The sequence below is a fragment of the Crassostrea angulata genome, chromosome 1, assembly GCF_025612915.1.
Source record: "Crassostrea angulata isolate pt1a10 chromosome 1, ASM2561291v2, whole genome shotgun sequence".
In the NCBI taxonomy this organism is placed as follows: Eukaryota; Metazoa; Mollusca; class Bivalvia; order Ostreida; family Ostreidae; genus Magallana; species Magallana angulata.
The window spans coordinates 9,996,609-10,021,859 of NC_069111.1; the positions used below are offsets into that span (position 1 = coordinate 9,996,609).

Consider the following 25,251-nt stretch of genomic DNA (forward strand, 5'->3'; position numbering starts at 1 on the left):
AAAATGTTGTTGTTGATATGTTGAAACATGTATATGACCGAATCATGTTAGAATTATTCTTACGTAAAAAGTTTCACGAGGTAAATCAAACAAGATCAATGAGGAACAATAAGAGCAAACGAAATATTATATCAGAGTTAACAAAATGTCTAAATTACATGCTGAAATGAAGGGCGATGGAAATGAGTTTGAACACTACTTTATCTCTTAATAAGATAAAAGGTTGCGAAATTTTTATGTAAATAATGAGGTAACATATAGGTAAATATAAAGTCGACAATTTCATCAAAAATACTGACATTCTGTATTAAATTCAACACAGCCATGGCCGTAACTCTGTTCAGCTGCGAATTGGGAGAAGGGAGAGTTTTGAGCATTATAAAAGACGAGGCGGAGTATTTTATAGATCTCCGGATTGTTGAAAACGACGATCAGCCGTCTAGGAAAGGCCAGCGCCTATCACTGAGCCGTTGGAAGAACCTAATCAACAACATTGAAGACATAGAAAAGGAATTAGAGAGTATGAAAAATAAAGAGGACGTCGACTACCGACTTCACTTGGGAGGTAACATTTGTTTCAATTAAAACACCGTACTGGTGCGTGAACCTCCGGAAGTTTAGGGACGGGACCATCCCCACGCATGAAGGGCTATCCTTAAAATTTGGACAGTGACAGCATATGATTGGGAGGTTGGATGAAATCCACTTCCAACTCCCAATTGACATTGAAACAGTGATACCCTGTCAGCTATCGGAAGACCACCAGAACCAAGTCGGAATGCTCCGGTGTCCCGAGTGTAATCCAAACGATTTTGATGCATACAGTGACTATTAACTGTTTTTGATTTGTGTCTGTTTGAATTGAATTTGTTGAATATGTCTATCTTACAAATAAAAGCATGTGTTCAAACGTATGATTTTTCATTTGGTGTTTCACTGTAAGTCACTAAACATGTTTCCTTTTGAGAGTCATACAACGATGTCTATATCTGGCTGTACGGGCTCTGGTAAAACTACGTGGGTACGAAAACTAATGAAATATACTCGGGAAATGTTTGAGGGACCAAGTCCTGATAATATTTTATACTGCTATGGTATTTATCAGAATGCATTTGACGAAATGGAAAAAGAGTTACCGAACCTAACATTTTTGCACGGGTTACCGTCCGAGTTGGATATTAACGCCCTCTGTCAAAATGGAGATCATAACATGATCATTATCGATGACTTGATGCACGAGGTAGTTAAAAATGGAGAGATGGAGAGGTTATTTACTCAAGGGGCTCATCATCGTCGACTGACGATCGTTTACTTAAATCAAAACATGTACTGTCAAGGGAAGCACTCTAGAAATATTAATTTAAATACGCATTATATGATTTTACCGAAAAATCCGCGGGACGTTAACCAGATCCGCTGTTTGGGCAGACAGGTATTTGGCGGGAAATCCAACGCTTTGATAGAGGCGTATAACGACTGTTTATCCAGTCCCTATGGAATATGGATATCTCGTTTTAGATCTTACCCCCCATGCCGAGGAACAATACCGAATTAGAACCGGGATATTCCCGGATGAAACCTGCATCGTATATATTCCGAAGTAATACTTATTAGAGCAAAAGTTTGGTTTACTATATACAGCGAGCCCAGTCCTTACTTTTACTGCAAACGTCGAGTTGAGGACAATGGTGTAGACACTAAGGTGCTTGACATTACGCTGAGTCCCGAATAATAATAAAATACAACCCTTGTTTTGTTTTGTTTTTTAAAATGTTTATTGAAATAAATATCTACATTTTTATAAATAAATATCTACAAACTCAAGCATTATTGTTTATATGAAAGTCTAGAGAGTACATTGTTTATGATAGGAATTATCTTGATAAGTCTTTGCCACTGTTCGGTAGTTAGGTGTAAACCTTTAATCGTAGCTTTCTTGTTGATGAAAAATCTCAGATCAATTCTGAAAGTTTCTTGGTATAGACAAATGGACACGTAAACATTCCCAGAAATCGAAAAAGACTGTATAAAGTCACAAAGAGTATTATTCATAAAAAATAGATGTTGCAAATACATCGTCTTATTCATTGTTTTATATCAAAATTTCAATTGAATCCACTTGTCGGTTTTTCGTTTTGCGGGAATACCGGGCGGCGGCGGCTCTGCGCGTGCGGACTTTCCCGCGCCGGACTGCGCTTCAGTATGCTTTCTTTTTAACAGTCGTTCGTACTGCTCAATCGGAATTAACACCATTTTCCGAGTGTAGTTCATTTTTTTGTTGAAAAATAACGGGGCTTGCCAGACATAAAAGTTCCGTGAAGTAACGGTAATGCGATCTCAATGCGCGGAGTTTGGTTTTAAACGAGCGTTCTGGATTGCTAAAATTTAATAGCAACTTTCTTCTTTTACGAATTAGCTTGATCAAACTCTCGTTCAAAGTTAGGGAACCTAAAAGCAGGTTGTGAACTGTTTCTGTTAAAGCCCGGATTTGGACTGGGCTCGCTGTGTATAGTAAACCAAACTTTTGCTCTAATAAGTATTACTTCGGAATATAATCGATGCAGGTTTCATCCGGGAATATCCCGGTTCTAATTCGGTATTGTTCCTCGGCATGGGGGGTAAGATCTAAAACGAGATATCCATAGGGACTGGATAAACAGTCGTTATACGCCTCTATCAAAGCGTTGGATTTCCCGCCAAATACCTGTCTGCCCAAACAGTGGATCTGGTTAACGTCCCGCGGATTTTTCGGTAAAATCATATAATGCGTATTTAAATTAATATTTCTAGAGTGCTTCCCTTGACAGTACATGTTTTGATTTAAGTAAACGATCGTCAGTCGACGATGATGAGCCCCTTGAGTAAATAACCTCTCCATCTCTCCATTTTTAACTACCTCGTGCATCAAGTCATCGATAATGATCATGTTATGATCTCCATTTTGACAGAGGGCGTTAATATCCAACTCGGACGGTAACCCGTGCAAAAATGTTAGGTTCGGAAACTCTTTTTCCATTTCGTCAAATGCACTCTGATAAATACCATAGCAGTATAAAATATTATCAGGACTTGGTCCCTCAAACATTTCTCGAGTATATTTCATTAGTTTTCGTACCCACGTAGTTTTACCAGAGCCCGTACAGCCAGATATAGACATCGTTGTATGACTCTCAAAAGGAAACATGTTTAATGACTTACAGTGAAACACCAAATGAAAAATCATACGTTTGAACACATGCTTTTATTTGTAAGATAGACATATTCAACAAATTCAATTCAAACAGACACAAATCAAAAACAGTTAATAGTCACTGTATGCATCAAAATCGTTTGGATTACACTCGGGACACCGGAGCATTCCGACTTGGTTCTGGTGGTCTTCCGATAGCTGACAGGGTATCACTGTCTCAATGTCAATTGGGAGTTGGAAGTGGATTTCATCCAACCTCCCAATCATATGCTGTCACTGTCTAAATTTTAAGGATAGCCCTTCATGCGTGGGGATGGTCCCGTCCCTAAACTTCCGGAGGTTCACGCACCAGTACGGTGTTTTAATTGAAACAAATGTTACCTCCCAAGTGAAGTCGGTAGTCGACGTCCTCTTTATTTTTCATACTCTCTAATTCCTTTTCTATGTCTTCAATGTTGTTGATTAGGTTCTTCCAACGGCTCAGTGATAGGCGCTGGCCTTTCCTAGACGGCTGATCGTCGTTTTCAACAATCCGGAGATCTATAAAATACTCCGCCTCGTCTTTTATAATGCTCAAAACTCTCCCTTCTCCCAATTCGCAGCTGAACAGAGTTACGGCCATGGCTGTGTTGAATTTAATACAGAATGTCAGTATTTTTGATGAAATTGTCGACTTTATATATACCTATATGTTACCTCATTATTTACATAAAAATTTCGCAACCTTTTATTTTATTAAGAGATAAAGTAGTGTTCAAACTCATTTCCATCGCCCTTCATTTCAGCATGTAATTTAGACATTTTGTTAACTCTGATATAATATTTCGTTTGCTCTTATTGTTCCTCATTGATCTTGTTTGATTTACCTCGTGAAACTTTTTACGTAAGAATAATTCTAACATGATTCGGTCATATACATGTTTCACCATATCAACAACAACATTTTGGTCTGAAATTCAGACATTTTGTTAACTTATTGTTCCTCGCTGACAGGTTTGAATACTTCATGATACTTGATACGTAAGACTAATTACTCAACTTTTTTTTTCTCTTATCAACTAGTTCCAACATATCTACGACTGCACTTATGCATCGTACTCATGGTGCCTCAAGGATTCTGGTTATGTAATGAACTTTTAGTAACTAACACACAAATCATCATCGGACTCACCACTCTCCGCATAGAGATCAAGGCTCAAACTCTCGTCTGAACTATCTTCCTCGCTATTATTCCTAATAAAAAGTTGATATATATCCATAATTCTCTTTTACACCTATTTAGTTTCATTTTTCAAACCGAAATTAATAATAATGAAATAACTTACTCTGTCCGAAATTCTTCTAATTTCTTATTGACTGCATGGTGCTGAGTATACTTATTCGGCTCTGGCCATTAAATCAGTTCATTTAGAGTTAAACACTTCTACACTTCACTTTCTACCATACTATATTCGATATGGTGTAATAGGTTATCGATATTCATGTTGAATAAAATCAAATCCAAAGAGGTACTCCTGTTTCAACTTATATCCGAGACGTATTTACATCACACTAGCTTTGTATTTATTTACACAACCGATTTTAAGGTTTACATAATACGACTGCTATATATATATATTAGCAAAGTTTAAAAGGTTTCAGACTTTTAATTGTTATATCATTATTAGCAAAGTTTTAAAGGTCATAGGGCTACTCATCGGGTCTTTTAAAGGTCATAGGGCTACTCATCGGGTCTATTTTTAGCTTGCTCATCATCTCATCATTTTAGGGTAGAACGGTTTGCTATACTATATACTACTAGCAGTGAACTTTAAGCAGCGCTTCGGTAATTTGTTATATCTTGGTCATGTTACAATGCATTCATGTATTTTTGACAAAATGAAGAAATAAATATGCATAATAAAATTCTTTCGTTTGTTTTATGAAAATCGATAAATGTGTACATGAATTGACTTTTCAGGATGTTTGGTACTGTTTATTGTTTGGGTTTTTTGGGGGTTTTTTTTTTTGACAATGCATATAATTTTATGCTCTTACGTACGAATTTGATCGACACCAGAGAGGATATAGAACCAGGATAGCGTCGTGTTGATCGATGGTACACGAAATACCAATGACTGTGGAATATGTTATATTGGCCAAAGTTAAAGACGAAGTTAAATTTGAAAGTTTTTGGAGTTACACGTAAAACAAAAAAGATTTATCTCGTTAACAAATATGTTTCGAGGAATCAAGCATACTAGTATTTTATTGGCAATTCTCTTGTGTAGAACATTAAATTGTAAGTATTCCTTATTTTCAAATTTATAATAAAATACCAATATAATAATAGTAATATAATTAAATTCTTATTGCTCTTACTTAACAAGTAAACATGCCAGTACGTAAAATAACAATTCAAATTTTGAAACATTTGCACACAAATTTATTTAACTACATTTCGGTTTTCCCCGATATTAGCTTAATGCTCCATGTAAATTGGCTATGATTTGGAAAAGTTTTATAGAAATATTTTGCTGTTAATTTTAGGTGTCTGCTTCACCGTTTTGTTTTTACAGCGCATTGATATTAACATATTATCAGTACAACTAAAATATAAGTACTGGAGTACTGAAAGCCGGGCTCTTTTGGTGTGTCTTTATGCATACTGTGTAGTAAAGACTGAAAATCTCTCTCTCTCATGCTTTTTTAAAAGTCGGAAAAGCGTCAGAGAGCGACCAAATTTTGTAAGCGGCTATAAACAAAAATATGTCTGTCTAGTTCAACAGTTGCTGCCTTTTTAGCAACAAACGTTATATATTCAATCCCCATTTCTTCAACGCGCAGCAAAGTAGTTCATGGAAATTCATGCACATGGTATGTGTCCAAAATGCATAGTCTTGTTTTTAAATCACGTAATTAATAAGAAAACTAAAAAAGATAGACAATTCTCTCGAAATTAAAAAAGAAACAAAATGCCAACACTTTTGACAAAACGTGGCTCTTTGTGTAACTATTTGGTATAGGGGAGGCCTTTACTTTGACCCTGTTTGGTTTTTTGTTTACTTTTAAAGTTGTGCTATTTAAAGTAACATTGGCGATTTGCCTGCCTACAGCCATGACTCTTCTTTCAGCAGAGCCCGGCTAAAAATAATCTTATTTTAAAGATAGGAAATCATTATTCAGACCGCATACTGTAGATTTCTTATTTTACCCGAGTACTTAATTCCGCAATTCAGCCGTTTTCCATCAAATCGCGAGAACATAAAATCGCTAATGCCGAATTTTTATCATAGTTTAATGTAGGTTACATATGTCCAAAAAAAAAGCGAGACTTGAAAGTTTGCAAGATGCGCTTCTCGCGATTTTACGCTGATATAAATTCCTTAATAGTAGAAATTTATGCTAATAGTGGGTGGATTTAGAAAGTAAAAAAAAAATTTGAACCTAACGTGTATCATCTTTATTCAGCATGTACCGTTACCGGTATTGTTTTAACGATGTACGACTTTTTAAAGTATGCTGCATGTACATGCACTATGAACTTATTTTTCTAAATCATTTTCTGATGGATTACTAAAAATGCAGTGACTAGAAACAGTAACATATCTGTTGAACAGTAAAAAATATTTTCTCTACTCAAATATAAGAGAGATGAAAGTCTGCAGTTCTGCACACATCTCACCGATCCGGTAAATACTTGTATTGTTTAATTTGTCTTAAGTTAGATGACCTGTTCTTGTGTTTCCTCACACAATCTTAATTAATGTTAAGTAAAACACTGCATTTACATGTACAAAATGAATCGGATATGCCCGAAAAAAAGAATGTCATTTTTTATTCTTAACGAGGCCTAGTCTAATTATTTCTACCCTATATATTTTGAAGAAATTTCTTTCATAAAGTTTTACTTTTATATCAATTGATCACATCATGATGACAAGTGTCTGGATGTTGTTTCTCGGGTGGGGGCACGCCGGAAATATGTAAGCAATAGGCATGATGGGGGGGGGGGGGGGCTAACAATTGTAGAAAAAACAGTCAGTAATTTAAAAAAATATGTATTGAAGTGATCGGAAAGTAAAAATATCCCACATACACTAAAAAACCACCATTTTAAATTACGGAAATATATCATTATTGGAAGGGGGTGAATATCATCTGATCCATGGAAGGGGCACTTTTTTTCCCATAAATTCATACACGAAATTGATTTCTACCTATTGGATATTTGGAATTCTCTACTGGAACAAAAGAACTTCCAACAGGAATTCAATTTTCGATGGAATTCGAACAGAACTCCCATAGGATTTTTAAATCTAATAGGAAATCTTTATCTCCTGTAGGAAAACTACCTGATTGAATCAAATTCCTACAGGAAGTACTTTTCTCCTATAGAAATTTTATTTCCTCTAAGATTTTTAGAAAATCCTACTGGATTTTCAATATTTCCTGTAGTAAATCCATACATTAACCTTTAATTATGGAGGGTAATCGTGTTAAAAAATTCAGACATGAAAACTTGTAAATCCGAATATGCAATCGTGTTGGTGAGTGGGCCTGGGTATAAAAGTGAATTCTGATCGTGTAACCTATAAAACAATATATACTGCATTGACGATAATTTCACAAAATTAAGTAGCTGCTTTTAAAAATGGTTAACAATACTCTAGAAAACTATATCATATTAGCTCTCCGGAAAATTTTTATCTACCAACTTCACTTATTGATTCTGTATTGAACCGACATTCAGGACGTCATACTCATTTCCAGTACTAATTGCTTGAAATAAGAAATATGCCAATTTTTACCTGCATGATAGGCTTTTCCCCTATATATTGCCGACAATACAAAATGAAACATCAAGAATTTATACACATTTTAATTTCACAACAGTTAACCTTATTTGGAATTTTTATTTATTTTTTAAAGTGGGGGGGGGGGGGGGTGTCGCTTCTTAGGGTAACACTGATGAAAAAATTAGGTTAGTTAGATAGGGAATTTTTTTTATTTCATCATATTTTTCTGCATGAATCCTAAGAATGTTTGTTTGTGTCCTATTTAAAAACGGATTTTTAATAGAATTGATATAAAATTCACAATCGGATAAAAACAGACATCTAAAAATGGTAGGATCGGTGAAGTTTTGTAGGTTAGGTTAGGCCTTATGTCTAATATTAATCAAAATCTCAAAACAAATGTCGTGAAAAAGTTTTGGTTTTTTTATTGATAACTTTGTAACTTAGCTATTTAATTGACCAGCTGGCCGACCCCGTGTAATTTTTCGCCCGGGGGGGGGGGGGGGGGGGTTCTTGTCCTAACTGTGTGGTAGCGATAAGGATGTTTTTGGAGATACATGTAGTTTCTTTATTCAGCCGAGTTTTCTATACTTTAACAACTGGTTAAATCACTCTAATAAAAATGCCTGTATATCTATTTATATGTATATTCAAATAAAGACATTATATGTAATTTTTTCCAGTTCTAGAAGGATATCGGTATCTAAAACCAATAGAATTCTTCACTTGCATCTTTTATACATTCTCTGGCTAAAATGTACACCAAGCTAATAATTTATTTTTCCGAAAAGTCATACTTCCTAAGAAATGTTATTATCCAGAGATAATGGAATTATGGGCTTACCTATAATATTTTCTTTAATTATTCCTTACCCATTACGGCGGTTACGGCATGCCTTCACCCGCAGCTAGCATTTTCTATCGTTGACGTCACTGTTTCCATATATAGTCATTTCAAAATACGATAACATTATAACGCTGCAATTGTGCATCTGTATGAAAAATTAGATTGAAGGTCTGCGGGGTCAACTCTGAAGTGATTTATAGGTTATACGATTAAAATTACTCTCATGCATACTCAGGCTCACACACCAACACGACTGCATATTCGGATTTACAAGTTTATAGGTCTGGATTTTTTAACACGATTACACTCCATATTAATTTCCGTTTAGGTAATTTTTTAAAAGAACAACTTTTTTCCATTAATACTTAAAAAATTCATCTTAACATTAATCTATATGTACACATATCGGGAAACATCACTGGTAAGAGTAAAAGACTTCAACGTCAATGACTAGCATTTTTTTTCATCAACTTTAGGTCATCTGTGTAATCTGGGTAAGTCTCATCGAAACAACACCAACATATCATCGATATATGTCGGTGAATTCGGAAAGGGTGACGCAGAAAACGCCTTTAATGAAAAATATTCAGGTTACATACCTCAATGCGCAGGGACTCAGGAGAAGGTCTGGAATCGAACTGCCTGGTGGCAGGTTACCTTCAAATCTCTTTCGATGATATTTAAAATCAACTTAATCTTCAGAGAGGAATGTAAGTTTTCATAAATATAAATGCTATTACCTATTATCTTGGGGGCATGGGTATCCCTACTTGTTATTATTTTCGTCAGGTATGTATATCTTTCTTGGCGAATATCTATTCATTTCATTTAAATAAATCAATCTTCATGAAATTTTTTAACATTAATTCAAACTAATTCTAAATACTTTTAATTTGGTTAGACTCTCGACATGAAAAATATTACGTCTTCATCACCAATCATACGGTAACACCAGAGAAGCTGAACGCCCTTAATCCTGTGTATCATGACGAACACGTCAAACCAAGCTACCAAAACACGATCGTTTTCCCTGGGGGTCACCATGGACTCCAAATTTACATCTTAGTAAACAGGACTGTCAACGATAAGGACCATGGCAATTACGTGGAACTCTGTGAGGCGGAAGTTTTCGGTGTGTTAATAGTGTCAAGTTATTAAGGTCTTCCCCTTCCGAGCGTAAGACCTTACAATTATTCTGAAAATTTTCAGATTTCTTCTTATTTTTTTTTTCATCTAGTTGGATATACGTTTATGAATAAACTGTGCAGCAACGACGTGATATGATATATTAATTTCAAAATAACATTTACAATGTTAACAATTTTGGTATCAGAAAATTGCCTCGTGTGTAGTCATTTTAGTTTGAATTCGAATTGCATATGTTTTGATCAATTACTTTGTAACAGCCGACAAAGAAATTATCCGATTATTATTGCGAATTGTGATACACATATTAAACTCCCTTAGGTATTTTAGCACTCTCTATATATGTATTTAAATATTTGATTTTTGGTTATCATTTGCGCTTCATATAAATCTGTTTTAGGTTGTGTACATGCAACTAATGGCGATGTTCCTAGTTGTAATTGCCCAAATACCACAATGGATAATAAACACTTAGGTATTTATAAAAGATTTTAAAAATTCAAGATAACTTTACTTCATTAAGTACTTCTTCTCAATTAAACGAATTGCTGATTTATAAAAACAGTTTGTCTATCATTAATTTTGTTAAATATAAATGATGATTTATGTTATATTTTCTTTTTCTTTTGGTACCATTCTTATAGTTCTGTGGGACAGCAGAATTGCATTTGGAAATGGGACCGTCACCTTACACTGTTACAAGTACTACCTCTCTATCATGAACCTGACCAGTCAGACTGAGTCAGAATTAGTGAGTATTTTAGAGGCGTGTGACGGAAGACAACACTGTACCTTTCCAACAAGTCGGAAACTGAAAAACAACATAATCAGGTTTTATTGCACTGGTAAGTAAGGATTTCTTTAACTTGCATTGAACAAACAAACAAGTACTTCTCCAAGTTCACTTTGTGTTCGCATTTGTTTGATCTTTGTGCTATTTACCCTTTAATAATGAGGACAATAATTTTAAGTCTTCTATCTTTTACAAAAAAAAAAAAAATAGGTGAGCAAGCGCTGTAGCCATTTTTATACACACAGTGGAAGGCTCGTGACAAACTTGGTCAGGCACGTAGCATCGTTTTTTAAAGGGGGGGGGGGCAGACTCATCCAAAAAATCTTGACAAGCAAAACAAAAAACAAAAAAAAAGTTTCTTTTTAAAATCCTGAAAATCCTAATCCGGGGGGGGGGGGGGGGGGGGAGGGGGGGGGGTATACCTATAATTCAACTTCAATTCAACTGTTTATTTCATTATTTTCAATTCAATTTTTTAACATGGTCCTATAAAAGTGGTGGGGGGGGGGGGCAACTCCATGTTTATTCCATTTTTATATGTAAATTTTAATAGAAAAATCTTCGCTGTGCAAAAAAGTGCCCCCTCCACTCTATATATGATATGGGTCTAAATTGGCCCCCTAAAATGAACATCGTCATTTTACTGTAATTCTTTGTTTTCTTTGTACATATATATATGTGACTTTTTTACATAATGTTCATTTTGATTCAACTGCCCACAATTTAGTAAAATGACATCCTAAAGACAACCACCTTTTCCCGCCATTTTTGCATTTTTAGCATAAAACAGCTTGTTTTCAAGCAGTTTTTCTTTCAGAAAACATTGAGCGCATGCTTGAACAAACAAAATATTTTAATCAGAGATGTATCTAGCCAAGGCTGAAAAGTGACAAAAAATTTCTTTGTTCAAGCATGCGGTCTATATTTTCCATTCATAAAAAGATAAGAAAAAAATGTCAATTTTTGACTAATTTTGATTGAATTATAGAAATAGTGTCACTTCTGATGTCATATACTGCCTGTGAGTGCAAATAAATCAAATAAATAGGTGAAAAATATATTTCTCATCAGTTCCTCTAAAATATATCATTACATTTTATTGTACCCGAAACACTAAAAAATGGTGAATTATGGGGGGGGGGGGGGGGGGGGGGCAAATTTAACTTATATCATATATAGTTCTTTCGTAAGTTATTCTGGGGAATCCATAACAACTCCTTAACAAGAGCAATCTCAAGATCACGGGAGTGTTTAGTTGGTTTTGTCGCATGCTCTATTGGATTAAGATATAATTATTTTGCCGGCCAATCCATCATCTCGATTTTTTCCACTTGAAATACTAATCGACCACTTTCACATGGTAAAGTATGGCATTTTCTTCCATCGAAATGAAATTGTCACCAATGGTGCAGGCATAAGGCGTTACAATCGGTGCAAGGATCTCATCAATGTAACGAACACTGGTTAGAGATCAATTTCTTATAATATAGAGGTCTGTGGAACCGTAATAACTGATACCTGCCCAAACCAAGTCTGACCTACCACCAAACCGGTCATGTTCAGCAATGCAGCAGCCCTTGGATCGCTCATTTTTCATACACGTCTACGACCATCACTGAAATCCGGACTTAGTCTGGATTCAGTAGGCTAAACTTGCAGACGGTCTCAGTTAACATCGTCTTGGGCAAACTGATGGTAACGGTTGTGATGTTCCACGGTCAAAAGTGGGCACATTGCAGGTCTTCTGGTACGTAATCCCGCATCATGAAGTCAGTTTCGTAAGACTTGTGTGGCGATCCTATAATGCCTGTTGCCACTTCGTAAGATTTGTGTGGCGATCCTATAATGCCTGTTGCCACTTTCGTAAGACTTGTGTGGCGATCCTATAATGCCTGTTGCCACTTCGTAAGATTTGTGTGGCGATCCTATAATGCCTGTTGCCACTTTCGTAAGACTTGTGTGGCGATCCTATAATGCCTGTTGCCACTTTCGTAAGACTTGTGTGGCGATCCTATAATGCCTGTTGCCACTTCGTAAGATTTGTGTGGTGATCCTATAATGCCTGTTGCCACTCTGTGTAGCGATCCCATAATGCCTGTTGTAACTTTCGTAAGATTTGTGTGGTGATCCTATAATGCCTGTTGCCACTTTGTGTGGCGATCCTATAATGACTGTTGCCACTTTCGCACAAGACAAATAAAACGTCATAATTTTAAATATTTTAAAGAACTTCATACACTTAGAACGTTATGTTAAATAAAGCACTTGACGAAGAAGAAATATGAAAATATTCGGCGGATCTAGATGTTAAAGATAATCATATAACAAAATGATGAAAAAAAATCCCGTTTAATGAACACAAATCAAGAGTGTGTTTGAATAACAATTCATAAACATATATGGAAAGCAAGATAAAGCTAAAATATACAACATAAAATAATGATAGTTGTAAAATGTTTGAAAGAATTAAAGAGACAATACAGCTCATTGAGAGCTATAACCATGAAATGACAATGACTTAAACACTCCTGCGAATGTTATTGTCATTTAAATTTAGAACACATGGTTTTATTTGACCCTTACAGTTTCGCCGTAAAAACCGTGCCTCGAGTTGATAGTCTATTTCCTGGAATATTGGTCCCTGTAGTCAAATATAAAATCTAAACGTTTATTGATTTTAAACTTTATGCTCTTTAATTGGTGGATAAAATGAATTCTAGAAATAAATGTGATAATAGAAAATATACGGATTTCTGCTGTTGCAACAATTAACATGCTTAGTAGCGATCCACCCCCTAAGGATTAATTTTCGATCCGCGCCTGACCTAGTAATAGCATCACCAGTGAAACAGACTATACTATTTTATGCAGCATGTTCCTTGAAATGACTCGACTTTTTTTTTAAAAAAACCATGGTATTGCACACCAAAAGCGTCAAACAAGGCTATGATTTTTTAGGCAACCCAATGTTTATAATTTCAACCACGTGTAGAGTTGTTGAACACGAACGATAACTCTTCTAAAAATCATCGTTTAGGTCAAATAAAAAAAATATGTGTGGTTCCGGTAACGTCTAAAAAAAAATTAGGGTAGGTAGTTGGGATTTTTTTTTCTTTTTAGAAATGTATAAAATGATTCTCTTAGTACTGCATGTACCTAGCACTGCATTGCAGATGGCATTTGTATTTAGTGAGATAAATATACTAAATTAAGATTGGTAGAGAGCATCTAGCTTTTATTACTATGACACAAATATTTTTAATTAAAAAATTAATAAAAAAATAATTTCTGTTTAAAAACAACATGAACAAAAAAATATTAAATGTTCGGTATTATATTTATATAATAGTGTTGTGTTGTGCATGTACTATGCTTAAATAGTAGTCAGGGTTTGATACATGGTGCACGAGCCGGAGGCGGGTGCACTATGTATCAAACCCTGACTACTATTTAGGCATGGTACATGCACAACACAACACTATTGTTATTATTATGCCGACTGTTAAATATACTGACGTGCTTTGCTATAAGTAGCTCTGACGTTCGAGTGTTGACAAGTCCCTTAAAATAATCACCGGAAAAGCAAGCGTTTGTTGTTGTTTTTCAAATTACGTGTAATCAATTGATTTGATTGTTTATTCAATCAACAAGTTGTTGTACAATAAAAAGTCAACAAAGATTTATGTTCTTTTCAAAATATAGAGAGACGTTTGGCCTTACCGAAAAAACTCGAAATGTTTAGCAGACGAAATCTCAGTGAATTTTTTTTCTTGAACATTCTTTATCAAGCGTCATTTAAAAAAGCGTTTTTGTGATTCTCATGTAGAATTTCTTTGAAAAATGTTCAATCAATTTGTTCAAAAGTTTATAGGAAACTTTAACTTTAAAATTACCGTCAATAATGAAGTTTTTTTGGAAAAATGAATAATTTTAATTGCTTGATGTCAGTCGTACATATCTACGTTTTATATACCTAAATACCGATTGTAATTATAACGGCTAATTTAGCGTAGCGGTAACGCGTTGGGCTTCATGCTAGAATCAATGATTTTAGCGTCGTGAGTTCGAATCCCGCTGTCGGCGCTTGACAGATTTTCGTTGAAAATATTCGCTGTGCTCTATTTCGGCATAGTATGCTTACGCTATATAAATCCTTTGATACTATGCGAAAATAGATGAGTATTGAATATATAGTGACAAACTGACAGAAGGCATAATAAATAATATTGTTATACTTTCATGCTAAAGACTGAAATCTGATTGGTTAAGACGCAGTTAATAATATTTACTATTACCCTTTGCGTTAGCAACGCACTTGGCAACGGGTAACATTAAAAAATGTTACATGCGCGAAAGTTATGCGCGTACGGTTCGCTGTAGAATTCACGTTATTCCTATATAAAAGCAGTAAAATTTTCTTAAAAATTTTAAAAAAGACATTCAGTATAACAAAATAAATAGTGCCTGTTTGGGAGGATAACAGTTGAAATTGACACCCCTCGAAAACCATTGTCAACCTCCGCTTCGCGTCGGTTGACAATGGTTTTCGAGGGGTGTCAATTTCAACTGTTACCCTCCCAAACAGGCACTATTTATATAATAGGGCTGGGACGATTCAGAGTTCATTCGATTTGGTTCGAATTTGATTCAGAATGCTATGATTTGTTATTGTTTCTATTTGTTTCAGTTAAACAAAGGTCAATCTCAATATTTCTCATTTTAAATTTTTAAAAATTATTTTTACGTTGCAGATTCCATATAAATTCAATTTAGGGTCCAACTTAGAGCAAAATTTTAGGGAGATTCACTTCTATCTTTCAGAAAAATAGGGAGAATCTTGAGAAGATAGAGAGAATTCCATTTCTTGACAATAGTGTAATGCTTATAATGATATACAAAGTTTAAGTCTTTCATAATTAATATTTAGATTGGATAAGAAACAAATCAATAAAAACTAAAACAACAATCTATTTTTTTTAAAATTATCCAATTTGTTGAATTTAATTTTTTTATGTATTCATACATTTTATATATGAAATGTTTTGCAATTGTGTTAGCTTAATGACAAATAAAATCAGTCTTTGTATTTTGGTGTATTTTTGAGGTATTAGTCCAACCCTTTGACCCAATTACAACCGTTATGCAGAGGACCTTGAAAATTACTGTTAATTAACATATTGTTTTATGATTATTTCAGCATTAATTTGGCAGTGTTATAAGCTAATTACAAGCTACAAACTAATTATAATAAAAACACTAAAAGAAATAAACATCGGTAAGGGTTGTAATTTTCAACGCACAGTATGTGGTTGCATCACCCGTATTTATATTGGCCCCTATAGATAAGACAGTCGCAAGTTGTTTATCACAAGAGGGGTTAACTGAGGCTGTGAAAACGCCTTTTGAAATTGATAATTATCATTTTTTTTGTCTATGGGTTTTATTAACTCAGAATACAGGGTGACTTCAACATCTCTTTCGAAGGGAATTCAGGCGAAAGTACCGATCAAAAAGCGTGCATGTCACCCCCTAGGTTGGTCCTAATTTATTTATTGTACAAACAAGGTACAAACAGTTCTTGATTTATCTTCTTTTTATTAATCAACTGATAGGAATTAAAATGTTCTCACCCTAATTGGAGGCCGTCATTGCGGTATTGGAGCCGATGACTGAAAGCGGGGAAAATTCCGGAAAAATCTGAAAATTGGCGAAAAAAAAGTTTAGGGTCGGGGGTCAAAAATAGGGACGGTCGGGTGACCGGAACCACAGGTATCTTTTTTTATTTGGCCTTAGTTTAAATAACCGCTAGGCGATGAAATAAGACATATCTCATATATATAGATTTACATGTTTTAGAATAAATCAAAGTAGGATATGGTATGAAAAACGACCAGTACTTAAATATTTTGAGAATATTATCCGAACACTTATACTTCCGCTCGAAATTTCACAGGAACCGAACAAATCTCGGGGAAGTATCGTGAACTTTCATTCGAGCACCTCTGGATTTTTTTACAGACTTAGCGATAGATAAAATGCTTTATCGTTAAAATGACAGATGTCCTACGGACCCGGTTTAACGATAGAATTCGTCCCATATACTCTCTTCGTTGAAAATAAAAAAATTATATCACACTGTATCTCGCCTAAATTTTCATATGATTAGTCTCAAATATATACAATGTTGCTCTTTTATAATCCCATATTACCACAATAACTGTTTTTGCAACAAAATCACTGCTACTTTTTGAAAATTCGCTGTTTATATATATGGTCGTCATGTTAATGATAAAATCCGAGACATTCTGAGTGCGATTTCCGACAAAATAGCAAGCAAATTCATACATGTGTTTTAACAAAATGCCTTTGTACGACTCATTAAATGGAAATTTTGTGAACTAACCTACATGTGCATGTTGAAAAGGGTTTGTAATGTATAAAAATGTGTTTTCCCCTGCAGATTACTTTTAACAGACTTAAAATCGACGCGAAGTTAATCCGCTTCGCGGCTGCTGCATTGCAAGTATATAGGACGAATTCTTATTGTGACCTGAGCGTAGCCTGGTCGCGGGAAGATTATTCTTTCTAACTTAGCAACGATAAAGAAAACATTCCGAACACATTTGCAGGTGTGTTAAGGAAGCTGGTTGGTCAACACTCTATTGTACTGTTATTAAAACAAGAACACATGGAGATATTTTTCCAGAAAATCCAAGTGTAAAGTCATTGCATGTATTTTTTTTATCGATTACACATGCTTAGATAGTATAGTTAGCATTATAATATATCCACATATGATTCTCTTTTTTTTCAGACCGATGTACAAATAAGGCCTACAACAACACGATTCCTGTCTCTCAACTGATGACAGATTCAGATATATCATATAATTTAAAAGTCAGCAATAATTTCACTGCGTTCCTTAAGTCTCGAAAATTAAACTGTGCGGAGCGACATGTACTGACCAACGGAAACCTCACTCTGCAGTGTCAACGAAAGGGCCAGTGGATTGGGAAAGCCCCAGTGTGCAATGGTAAGATTACAGGTACCTTCCACTGATGTTAAGGTAGCACACCTCGCTGGGTCAGTATATTTGAAAAGCTTTAAGAAAACGAGAATTTACACTTCGGGTTCATTTTTAATTGCAATAACATTTTTGAAATTTCAATAGGGTTTTATCCATATGTAGGATTGGCGTAGATTTTACGTTTGATGTCATAACAAGAAAAACACGATCTACCATGTTTTAGGAATGAACTTATAATCAAAGTGATATACAGTATTGTTCTTTTTCAAGGAAAATATTTTATACATATTTTTTTTCTTTTGTTTAACTTATGATTCTTTTATTTCCAAAGAAAACTGTATTGGTATTTTTTTCTTATTTTTCACTTTAAAAAATTACGGGGGGGGGGGGGGGGGGGAGACATGTTTTCACGTCTGGTCTATTTATTGGATAAACTCAAATTCAAATGATGGCACAATCAATATTTCCGAATTAGGCTCTAATGATTATTTAATTATGGATTATCTAGATATAAAAATCTTTTTTCCACAGTTACATGTCAGGAACCAACACACGAGAACAGTACAACAATTCGGCAATCTGCTCCTTCCCCAAAATATTTTGTGGACCATATTATCTCCTACGCCTGCAGGAAGAATCATCGTCTCGTGAAAGGGAATTTAACGAGTGTTTGTAACGAGAGTGGTGATTGGACAGGAGATCAGCCTGTCTGTAAACGTAAGAAATTTTTATAAATAACTGTAAGAACAATTATTCTTTCATTCACTGTGCTGCGAAACATAATGCGCAAACCGAGTAGTGTCCGTTGTCCTTTATAATTATAATTCTTCCAAGCAACGAGTTTCACTGATTTTATCGGTCAGTCGGTGTTGTTTTTAGGCAGATAAAAAGTTTTTGTAAGGAACTTTGTACAGAAAAAAGATATAGTGTGTAGAAGTGTATTTTGATAGAAAACTCTAATTTGATTTTTTTATATTGGAGTTTTGCAAATATTGCAATTGAATATGCTTTAATTTGCTGAGAGAATTTTATGACAAGTTGTATTAAATAGGAAAATACTCTATAGATGGTCACATGCACAGGAAAGTCTGATTAAATTTGTAATGTAGTGAGTTATACTTCAGTTGACTTGGGAGTTTGTCCTCTGTCTTTTCAGAACATGTCATCACAACTTCTGTGATATCCGTCGAAGAAATTTCTAGAACATTTTAGCTCTTTTAGCTTGCTGGGTTTTGTTTTACTCCTAGCACAAAAAAGATTGTTATTACAAAATACATTTTAAATTTAATAACTCGTCTTACATGATATAAATTAATGTCACGTTTGATTTTCTGGTACCAGGTTGTAAGTGTCCGTGTGAGCGGTTAAAGTCTCAGAATTTTATCACAGACCCTCAAGTACTTCAAAACAGAATTAAAGAAATGGAAAAAGAATTGAAAATCAACGAGAAGGCTCTTTCAACCACAGTGAGGAAGAAGACTTGCGCAAAGGACGAAAGAAAATCAGCGAAAGGAATTGGTTCCGTCCTTGGGATCGGGATAATCGCTCTGGTTGTGTCCATTATTGTTTGTAGTGACATCCCAATACTCTATAGACACATCCGTTACGGTCCCGAATCTGGCTAATAAAGCGGGCTGATTTGCTACGTGAAATTCTGAATAAAAATATACGGTCATTATTGCATGTGTATTGCATGCTAAGGTCTTTTTAAACTCTAAAACTGAACTTTTAGAATTCTGTGTTCATGAATGAAATCATATAAATGTTTGTATAAAATAGTATTCAGAAGATACAAGTTTATGAAATTGGTATATTATTAGGACTCTGTCTGAGTCCTTTATACTATTTAGTAGTAAGAGTTTTTAATAGAGCAACATATTCGTCTAGTACAGGAGATGCTATAGGACATGAGATATCCTTTATACATTAGTTGCCCCGATATGTCCTATATCAGCCAACGTAATATTTTTTTATTTATCTAGAATCCGTGACTAAAAACCCTAGCTGCTCAGGCCTGCTCTGTAATATCGATATCATTCGATTCAAATAATGGAGGTACACGGTCCACAGTATAGTAAATTAGTCTCAGGTTCTTAGGGTATTGTTGAAAAAATGTCGTTGATAAGATTAGCCTTAAATCTGTTAGTATTTATTTTTCATTCCATATATATCATATTTATAATATTATGATATCATCAATATTATTTTAGGATATTATCAATATTTTCCTTGCTTTTGTTAATGGACTTGTTCTTGCTTTTTGTTTTCACTTGTGTTTTATCAACTCTCCACCCCTTTTCTTGGCATATTAAAAAAGTATAAAGGATTGATCGTATCTCCTCTAAGCCTCGTTTTGTCTTCTGTTTATTAGCCTTATCTACAAACTTGATTGTATTCACTGTGTATTGTTGTTTCAAGGATGCTCTGTTATATCTTACCTTTGAATATGCTTATGATTGAGAGTATGTTTAAATATGTTTTAGTAAACTTTATCTGTGTTGGTGAATTTTTATCTAAAAAAACCATTTTAACAAGCGTTCGGACTTTGGGTAGTTGTGGCAAACAGCAATGTGACGTAGGCTTGTCTATTTCATTGTTGGCCACTCAGCCATAGCTCTTTGAAATCAACAAGATTTGTCTGGCTTTTGAGCCAAGACAACGCAATCGGTGCATATTTCGCTTGAAACCGCGTCATTTTAACTTGTTTTGACGCAAGGAATAGATAGCTACGTCTTACTGAAAGTCCAAGGTCTTGTTAAAATGGTTTTATGTATAAATCAAAAAAGCTATGTATGTAGTACGATGAACCGGTTTTAATTTTAAAAAGTTGTATGTCACAGTTCGACGGATTTCATCTCTATAACACAGAAAATGTGTATGTTGCAATACAATGTACAGGTAATTTATCTCTTTAAATGTCATGTTATTTGTAATTGTTTATGTATTATTGAATCGATAAAGTTTAGAAATATAATTGAAATATTCATAAGTTTTACTGGCTTCAAAAAATCGACATCCATGTTAGTTGATCTTGCTCAATCTTAATTGAATGTCATCATTCGAAACATTTTAAACGATCAATTATCGGTAATTAAAATATTCATGAATGCTATTGACCAACATATGGATACCCACCGTGTTTGTATTAAGTAAAATTGATGACATTTTTCACCACAGCAATCGACGCATTTTGAATCAAATACCAGTAATTTAAATATTCATAAATGCTATCGGACTGACAAATAAGTAACATCCGCGACTTCGCCCCGAAATCGATTTCTTCAATGGACATGTATTTCGGAAGCAACTGGAGATCAAGTTTTTGGCATAATATTGGGTTTTTGTTAATATCTATTCATTAGGCAATTATCTACACAAGCGGTTGTTCTGCATACTGACAAATAAAACAAGAGGCCCAATGGGCCACATCGCTCACCTGAGCAACACTGCTTTATAAAGGATATTGTGCCATATGCCCCTCGGTAGATTAACCAAAAATGAATATCCGAATTTTACACTTACTTTTGCATATACTTAATCTTTGACATATTTACCTTTATGGAATATCATTTTTACCGAAAATAAGACCATATGCAATATAAATAACTAAATTTTCAGTTGGTGTTCAAGGTTAACTTCCAGTTCCCTATCTCCCAATCACTTTATAAAACGATTAAAACACATAAGAGCATAAAGGTACATTGTCTTCCTCCACTACTTACAAGTTAATGTATTTTATTTTAAAAAGTCCTATATGTGAAAGAAGAAAAGTGTACCTCAATTCAACAGAATGAATGCGCTCAATTTCTCAAATTTAAAGCATTGAAAAATTTAATTGGCCTTCTCCATTATAAAAGATTGTCGTTTACCAGGCATGAATCTCGTATGACGTTTCATATCCTTACTCACTTGACTGATGAATAAACTTAACTGAAAAATGTTGTCACACATGTGAAAGAGCTATAATCCAAATCAATGCATTGGCAGGCATGTCGCTCTTTTGTACCAAGGCCCACCCATTATTTTCATCTTTTTTAAAAACGTCAAATGTCTACAAATATGATTTTCCGTTGCAATATTTTTTTAAGAACAACGATAATGCTTTTATCCTCATAATAATAATGTGTCAGGACTATGGAAACTGTTTAAAAGACGTAGTTTTTATTTACTTGTGTTCGAAAAACTATCAAGAATTTGTGTAGATTTTATGCAATTCATTTGTTTAAGAAGGGGCACCAGAAAGTTGTTACAGCATATCATCCTTTTAGCAAGACATTTCTATTGATCAACCAAAATTTTAGCGTCAATCGTAAAATTATAAGCAAGATACATAGCATGGTTTGAGTCATGTTTTTGTTCATATGAGTTTATTACATTCAACTTAAGATTTTTAAACTTGGTATTTCCTTTTCAGCATAGCTGCATTTAAAATATAAACGAACTAAAGGATGACCTCAGCTTTGTGTACAAACATACAGTAACATTGTGCGCAAAGCTCTGTATCTTGCTTATAACTCGGTGCTTGACTCTCAGGTTTGTAAATAGAAATTCGTAGACAATTCAAACAAGAGAAAAATGCACTAAAACAAAGAAAAAAACACAATTTTTTTTCATATATATACTTATATATTTCTAGCAGCGAGAATAATCTCCGTTTAGATTGAAATTGTTGAGCATCTTAATGAAACATGTTGCATTAATCAACCATTACGTAGAGATCGTACCAAATTACGTGCACCAACATAATGAGTAGTATTTCATAATATGTTGTTAGTGCATCAGATTTTGCGCAGGTACGTGTAAACAATCAGCTGTCTGATTTACCGGTCTACACGTAAAAATTTTGAATTCTAAAATAAAGACGATGGTTCCTCTCAAGTTGAAAAAAAAAAAAAACAAAACGAAAATCAAAACAAGCTAAAGCCACCGTTACAAATGAAAATGTCAACGCATTGAAATATTTAGCCTCAAATTTACTTCACATAAACGGCACAAATATATTTTGATTGTTTCAAATATTCCCTTCGCACGTAAACTGTTGCACAACAAGCAAATTTATCTCCGTTTAAGATGGCTGCTTCTAACATAGACTGGTCCTCTAAAATGATTTTCGATATATGAAATATCGAGCCCGAAGTTAAACTGATTGACCCCTATTCTCTCTGTCTTATTATTATTTTCGTAAACTACTCCAATTTGAAACAGAATTAGCCTTTAATTTTTTGCAATTTATATTCTCCTTCCCATAAGGATGATTTATGCTAAATTACGTTGAGTTTGACTCAGTAGTTCTTGAGAAGAAGATTTTTAAAAATGCACCGCCCTTTTTCTACAGTTTTGAGGTTTTCTCCACTTTGAATAAAGATTGGTCTTTCATTTCTGCAATTTATATTTGCCTTTCCATAAGGATGCTGTGTGCCAAATTTGGTTGAAATTGGCCAAGCGGTTTTGGAGAAGTTCAAAATGTAAAAAGTTTACGGACGGACGGACGGATGGACAGACGGACAAAATGTGATCAGAATAGCTCACTTGAGCTTTTGAGCTCAGGTGAGCTAAAAACGGCACGGAAAATTTACAATCTCGATTTCTGAACCCTGTTTTGGCCACTGGTCTGGGAGCTTTCTATCTAAACCAATATAAAGAAACTACTTTAAAATTGCATTTATATGGGGGAAATAAAACTATATGTTAGTGATATGATATAATAAGTTTACGGAAAACAAAACATAATCTTGAACGGTATCTTTCAATGTTGAATGCTTTAGAGAATAATGAAATACACGTAGTTGAATGGATCTTAAAATATACTCAGTATATCAGTAAGCATGATATTTTTTTACAAATAACTTTAGCAGTTTTTTGGTCACCATTTTAAATTTGAAATAAAAAGGAAGTCAAAGTCAGAAAATAAAGAGAAAATATTAACATTACAGTTTATACATAGCAGGCTTTAGGTAATGCTAAATGTAATTGTAATGCATTGCAAAGCATTATATGTTTTATAGTAATGCCACAAATTTAGCATTACAAGTAATTGTAATGTAATGCATTGCTTTCCATGCTTTTCATAATCCAGTGTAAGGCATTTCTATGCTAATTTTTGCAAATTCATTTTCAAAATTTTGAAGAATCAAAGAACCGAAATTGTACTTGATTAAAAATTATTTTAAAGATTAAAAAAAATAATTCTTGCGATAAAACTATTTCAGTTCTATTATTATTTTTTTAAGCCATTTTTAAATTGTCAATATTTCTAGATATGAAAACACAATTAAGTAAAGTTTATAAGAGTGTTATTATTAAGAATTTGAAATCATCATTATTTACAAAATTTACTCTCATTAGTTCTGCATTCAATATAATAATAATAATAATAATAATAGTTTATTTCCAATTTTGGGCCCAGAGGGCATACAAGATTACAGTTATTAGAGAAAAATGTCTAAAAGAGAGATTCAACATACAAAATAGTCCATACACATACATGAACATGTACATATAACTGCCGGGCAAATGTACATTAGTATGTCATAACCAGGCACGAAGCATCGTTTTTGAAAGTGGGGGGGCCAGACTCATCCAAAAAATCTTGACAAGCAAAAAAAAAAAAAAAAAAAAAAAAAAAGGAAAATGTTATGTTTCCCAAAATCTTCAAAATCCTAATCCGTGGGGGGGGGGGGGGGGGGGGGGGGGGGCTGTCTTACTATATAACTTCAATTTCACTACTCATTTCCTTATTTTCATATCAATTTTTTACATACTCCCAAAAAAGTGGGGGGGCCAACTCAATGATAATTCCATTTTTTATATGTAAATTTTAAAAAATTTGTTGCTGCGAAAAAAAGTGGGGGGGCCAGGCCCCCCCTGGCCCCCCCTGATGCTACGTGCCTGATAACATATCAACAATTATACATATGATATGTAGTCATAAAAGTGAATAATTAATACAAATATAAAGAAAGTGTTATGATCTGTTTAACTATTTCACTAGTTCATTAAGATTTTAAAATATTCTGTTTTCTTTTTTTAAAGCATTAATTAGAAATTCACTTAACTTTGTAAGTATTGTTTTGTCCTCATTGGACATTAACCAGATAAATTTGTCTTTCTTTGTTAAAAGTATAAAATTTTATTAAGTATTGAGACATAATGGAAAAATAAATTTCTTTCTTCTTGATACTAGTATAATGGACATTTTTTTACGGTGAAGAAAGCCCTCCGGATAATTTAAGTATCAAGACACCCGGTTGTTTTGAGAAGTGCTCAACACCTCAGCTTCCTTCTCCTGGCTGTGATCATGAACCATTCACTGAACTAGTCTGATTGTAGTTGTGGGACAATGTCTATTACAAAACTCTTTGATTACTGCGTATCATGCAGATTTAAGCATTATAGTTCCACACATGGTTATTATCAGGCATATTTACAAATAAATATTCCGATGTGCGTATTTCTCTTTACAAATGTTCT

At 34.1% G+C, this 25,251-nt stretch overlaps 1 protein-coding gene across 1 annotated transcript; it reads left to right on the forward strand.

Moving 5' to 3' along the window:
- Positions 1-324: 324 nt before the first annotated feature.
- LOC128177247 (uncharacterized) lies at positions 325-20,269 on the forward strand. The gene is made up of 8 exons (XM_052843888.1): positions 325-565; positions 9,292-9,525; positions 9,717-9,947; positions 10,362-10,436; positions 10,606-10,806; positions 17,569-17,787; positions 18,313-18,498; positions 19,123-20,269. Exons 1-8 carry the CDS (start codon positions 325-327, stop codon positions 19,404-19,406), a joined length of 1,671 nt encoding a protein of 556 aa, XP_052699848.1. The 3' UTR covers positions 19,407-20,269.
- The last annotated feature ends 4,982 nt before the right edge of the window (positions 20,270-25,251 follow it).

Coding starts and splice junctions, on each gene's coding strand:
- LOC128177247 (XM_052843888.1), top strand. CDS start 325: ATGGCCGTAACTCTGTTCAGCTGCGAATTGGGAGAAGGGAGAGTTTTG. Junction 10,437..10,605: donor AATGGATAATAAACACTTAG/GTATTTATAAAA, acceptor CCATTCTTATAG/TTCTGTGGGACAGCAGAATT. Junction 18,499..19,122: donor AGATCAGCCTGTCTGTAAAC/GTAAGAAATTTT, acceptor TTCTGGTACCAG/GTTGTAAGTGTCCGTGTGAG.